Source organism: Anarrhichthys ocellatus, unplaced genomic scaffold (genome assembly GCF_004355925.1).
Source record: "Anarrhichthys ocellatus isolate YVR2014 unplaced genomic scaffold, GSC_Weel_1.0 scaffold104, whole genome shotgun sequence".
Lineage (NCBI taxonomy): Eukaryota > Metazoa > Chordata > Actinopteri > Perciformes > Anarhichadidae > Anarrhichthys > Anarrhichthys ocellatus.
Genome location: NW_022280134.1, coordinates 420471 through 425617, shown reverse-complemented (window position 1 = coordinate 425617; position 5147 = coordinate 420471). Strand labels below are relative to the sequence as shown.

Sequence of the window (5147 nt, the reverse complement as noted above, 5' to 3'; positions counted from 1 at the left end):
GGGGGGTGTTCCTAAATCCTCTGATACGGGCCATGACTGCAGTCGCTCACTGCGCTTAAAATTTCCCCATGTCAGCAGACCATGTTAGGGCACGGTCATGTCATGCTGTTCGTACTAACTGACAATCTAAACACTGGCACACGTCAGCAAAACAGCAAGCAACTAAAAGCGGAGGCCATTTAATACAGCGAGAGTATGATCAGCACATTGTGAAACCTGAGACCTAAGCTGATTCAAGTAAACGGAAGATACAACTGTGCCGCATTTTATACATGCACCGTATACATTACAGTAAGTGTCCCCGAGTGCATACACACACACTCCTCCTGCATGATTTAGATTACAGCATCTAGGTCTCGTCTTATATCAGTATACTAAGTCCAAATTGCAATTGTCCCTGGATCATTCAGTCTAATAAAAACACACCCAGGGCAAAGGACACATCATGAACAGCATGTAAAAAAAGGTGAGTGCCAACACGTCAGAGTACACTGTCCTTCCAGATTACATCATATATTACATGGAAACCATGAAAATGCAAAGTCTTCCATGAGAGAGTCCTTCTGCACTTCAGAGTCAGCAAGCAACAGCGTTTCATTCATTCCTGTTTTATGACCAGTAGGCTGCCCTGCAGAACGCCTTAAAAGGAAAAAGTATAAATCCACTGCAGGGGATGCAAGGATCCATAACGCAGGCCACTCTGCAGGGTATGAGGAAAGATGCAGCGATGTCTTACCAGCAATCTGCTCTTCTGTAAGCTGATCAGCCTGTAAAATACATGAGGCAAAAATATCAAGAATTAGCTTTTCAATCTCAGAACAACCTTGTCTCAAAGTTATGGCCGCCCAATTATTTAAATATGTTGCAAACATCTTTCTACGTTGGTAATCATTCTGGAGTTTGTAATAGCCGTCAGCAAATTAAATACAAAAATTAACATAATAGAAAAGAGGCATTTTCGTGTCGGTGAGCAAAAACACTCGTTACCCAATTTGGGCGATCGCAAAAATAGCGAAAGAAAATTGTAAGACGTGCCCATCACACGTTAGATCTACTTACATATGACTGCTCGATGACAGCGCCAATGGACGACTTACAATTTGGCGGTAATGTTAGCTAGGACGCGCTAAAGTTAGCTAGCTACCCTTATATACCGGCTCACAGTTACAGACCATAAACCAACACTTAAAGCAAAATGACTAATTCAGCAGTCGTCACAAGTAAAGCATCGGTTGTAGCAAATAGTCATTTCAACGGCAGCTACAGTGTTTATCATTAAGAGGGATAAATATCGCGGACATATTTCCGGCCACAGTCACAATTTAGCGACGCCAAGATTAACGATAGAAAGAACGCAGATGGAGTGGCATAAAAGACACATTGTAAGGTACGTAACTAACGTTAGCTATGCTGCATTGTTTCAAGTTTGACTGCGTTAACGCTAGGAACTCAGGTTTGAACTTACTAACGTTATATATTTATTCAGACCAACGCATCTTTAGCTAACGTTAGCTTTGTCTAACACGCTAGCATTATCTAGCCACTAGCTGTCATTTATTCTGCCAGCACAGCGGTAATTAACGGGGACTCAGTTCAGCCACTGGTGATGTTACGTTGTATTGACATTCATTCTCGCACAATAAAACCAAAATACTATGAGACTGTCGGCCAATTCAAGACTGGAGAAAAAAATATATGCTTTTTTTCTTACCATTTCGATGTAGATGGAGCGGCTGATTCACGAGAAAATCCGTAACAAACCAAAGCCAACACAAAGCCTGCGCGGACTGACAATCTCTATGAACACAGTGAGGAAGAGGCAACTGGACTCGCCTTTAACGGCTATCCTAAACTCCTCCTCTTTCCAATATCACTCCGCCGACTTCCCTTTTCCTCAGTTATCAAACTAATCAAAAATGCCTTTAAATAAATTAATAGCTACACAAGAAAAACAAGAAACATCTGTAACACCCACTTGTGACTGCTGCGAATGTTTTGACGTCGATATTAGAATCTATATTGCGTATTGCTGGGGGTCTACAGAACGGAGTATGAATACTTTCTGCTACTCTGTGATGGGGCACAAGACGTAGCTGAAAGAAATCGCGCTCTCTGATTGGTGTGTTTGTACCTGCAATGCGTCACTCCCATGGTCTGCGCTGCCGCTGCATCTTGTCCATAGACATCCCAGTCAGTGCCACAGGCATCGCAGACAAGCTTGTTGCACAGTGTGTGTACATGTGGGCATCATCTTTAGGGACACCCAGTAAGCTAGTTTTGATAGGTTATTAGCTACAATGAGCTTATTTTGTTACTTGTAACCGCTATATTACTGACCCAGTTTGTGCTTACATGACTTTCTGCATTTCCTGTTGCTGCAGTTCTCTCATTTTTGATTACATTACTTGTGTTTTCCATGAGCACATTTATTTATTTTTCTTCAAATTGCTGTTACAAGGTTACCACAGACTGTTACAGAGTTCAGTGTGGCTCTTGGAATTTTCCTTCCGAGTCTTCGTCACTTTCAATGTGCATAATGAGATGCGGTGTCAGGGCCGAAGTGCTTGAGCGTAATAGTTTGTAATAAGGAGCAGTGTGTGCATGAGATGTGTGATATGTGATGGGTCTGCAGCGGGTGTTGCTTGTCAGGTGATTGTGGTACCCTTGGATCTAATTGTTCTGCTGCTGGTGTGGATGGTGACGATCTGATGGCCTGATTGCTTATGCCTGACCGATCTCCCAGTGACCAACTGTCTGGCCCGATCCCATGGGAGATGCCGTGGAGGAGGAGGAGGAGGAGGAGGGATGCGCTAGGACTTGAAGAAACACTCGAGAGAATGCACTAGAATCTCTGTGTACCGAACCCCACCCCCCACCCCCCACAAACCTTTTCCTCCCAAATTCCACTGCCTCCCTTATTATTAGTCGCAGATGTCACGCTGTGAAGTAGAGAGCCGGGATTGTGAGAAGCTCAACTTCTCACACATAAGATGTAAGAAATGAGGATCCAAAGTGGTTCCCACTTCCATCTGGGCTGTTTGCAGAGGTGACGCTGCCTGTGCCATGTGATCTGCTGAGCAGCTTTAGAATCAGCCAGCCCCCCCCCCAACCTGATCTGGAGCACATTGGATTCCTTTCATTTAAATCTGTTTTTCTGCTACAGGATTTTTGTCTCTGCGCCGTAGATTATGCAACGCCAAAGGTGGTGGCACAAAGGCCCGTCACAAGTAACCCGATAAGCTGGAGCATGTGTCAACGGCAGGCATTTTGAGGTGTGTTTGTTCGCCTTTTTGCCTTTCGGAAAATACTTGGCAAACACTGTAAAACTTAGTCACCATGAGCGCTTAACCGCGTTTCTTTCTGGTATTTGAAACGTTTTGGACTTTGTCACAGAGCCTCCAGGGCCAATTGCTCTAATAAAACGGTTGTTCAGGGACAACGGTTCACTGTTGGGCCATAAACACTTTTAAATCAGAGGACCCTTCTACTTCCATTTGCACAGTCTGCTGTTTGGTTGGTTGATGGCATGCCCTTCAGTGATCCCCAGGTCTTGGAGGACCTGCTCCAGGTCAAAGGTGATTTTAGGTTAGAGGTTAATATGGATAGGGAATATTGGAGCCCAGGAGACGTGACTTAATGGTCTGTAAAACCCTGAAACCAAACTCCATGACGTTAGACTCAACGTGGTGCACAGTGCCTTACAGTGTTTGTTTGTTTTTTTGCATTATGGATGTTGGGTGTCATGTTAACTAATTATTACTTTAGTTTTTTTACTCAGACTAAACCATGCATGTGTGTGCACATGTGCGCCACACTCATCTCATCTTTATCAGATCTGTGAATGTGTAACTGCCTAACATAATGAGTCCTTATTGGACAAACAGCCCAACCCCAGAGCACTCTTTATAAGAAGAAGGGGGGTCAAAGGTCACCATGGTTCAGCAGAGGCGATGAAGTCAACCCTCCGTCTTCATTAACGTCGCCTCCCAATGGCCTGTAACATCACTCCCCGCTGATAGCAGCGAGCATTGTTCCCTTTCTCGGTAAAAAAAACACCTGTCATGTGGGTCGGTCAGTTCAATGTTTGGCAGTTGGGGGGGGGGGGGGGGCACAACGGCACGTGAGTCAAAACAGTGTGTGACGGTACCGCACAATCCTGCAATAAAAATAAAGCTGCTTCCAAGCAAAAAGAAAATAAGCTTCGGGAGAAGAAGGCTAATTTGTGTTGCCTAAGTGGTGGCGGACCTTTAAAGGGACGGGGCACTTTAAAGGACCTTTAAAGGGACGGGGCACTGGTGACAAATATGAGAAGATGTTTACCCGTTGTAACTGAAAGACGTGGACGCCATCATTAATGAATGAGGCTTTTGTAATGCACCTGCTGGTCCCCTGCCAACAGAGTGGATCGCCTTTCAAGGGAGAGGACGGCGGCTTGTTTGTGCGCCGTGGACGTTGAGGCCAGGTGTGAGTGAAAAGGAGGCCTGATTGCTTTTGTGTGTTTTTGTGTGTGTGAGAGATTAGCCTCATGTGCCTCTGTGCTAATGCGTCCGCATACTCTGCACTGACGGTAAACACGACATGGGGGTAAGGGGTGTGTGTTCGTGCGCATATATATGTTTTATGACTTAAGGGCTGCATCTTACTTCCCGATTAGCGCCTCCCAGCATGCACCGGCCAAAGGTCTGCACAAAAGTTGACGTCCTACTGCATAGGCCTCATATAGAGGGCCAGCGACAGGCTAGCCTCGCGGGAGCCAATCCCATTCTGGCCTACCTGTGACTGAGAAAATGACATGTTTTGCCAAAATTACATCATGAGGCAGAAATGATTAATGGCCTCAAATCGGATAAGAGGATTTGGTCGGGCCCCGCTATTCCCAGCCTGTTTCAATCATGCAGTGATGAAATGGATATAGTGTTAAGCATGCACTTTAGTTTGCCGCCCCTCCCGACGGGTTTCATGCCCGCCGTCCGCTGGCACCCGGATCACCAAGCATCTCCAAAAACATGCACGCCAGTTGTTTTATTTGAGGGGATCTGAGGGACAAAACCGCTTACTGGCTGTCAAATAGAATGCCTGCTGTTGATGTTCTCTCTATCTCTCTCTCCCTCTCTTTCTGACTCCATCTAACTCTCTCCCTTCCTGTC

The 5147-nt window shown here is 45.5% G+C and overlaps 1 protein-coding gene across 1 annotated transcript in view; it reads right to left on the bottom strand.

The window, feature by feature from the left end:
- The window catches only part of calm2a (calmodulin 2a (phosphorylase kinase, delta)), an 8625-nt gene extending 6806 nt beyond the window's left edge, over positions 1–1819 (bottom strand). The window contains exons 1-2 of the mRNA XM_031876154.1: positions 1712–1819; positions 737–767 (exon numbers count right to left, since the gene is read on the bottom strand). Of these exons, the coding sequence (XP_031732014.1) occupies positions 737–767; positions 1712–1714 (34 nt within the window). The 5' untranslated portion in view covers positions 1715–1819. The remainder of the gene's footprint in view (positions 1–736; positions 768–1711) is intronic.
- Positions 1820–5147: the final 3328 nt, after the last annotated feature.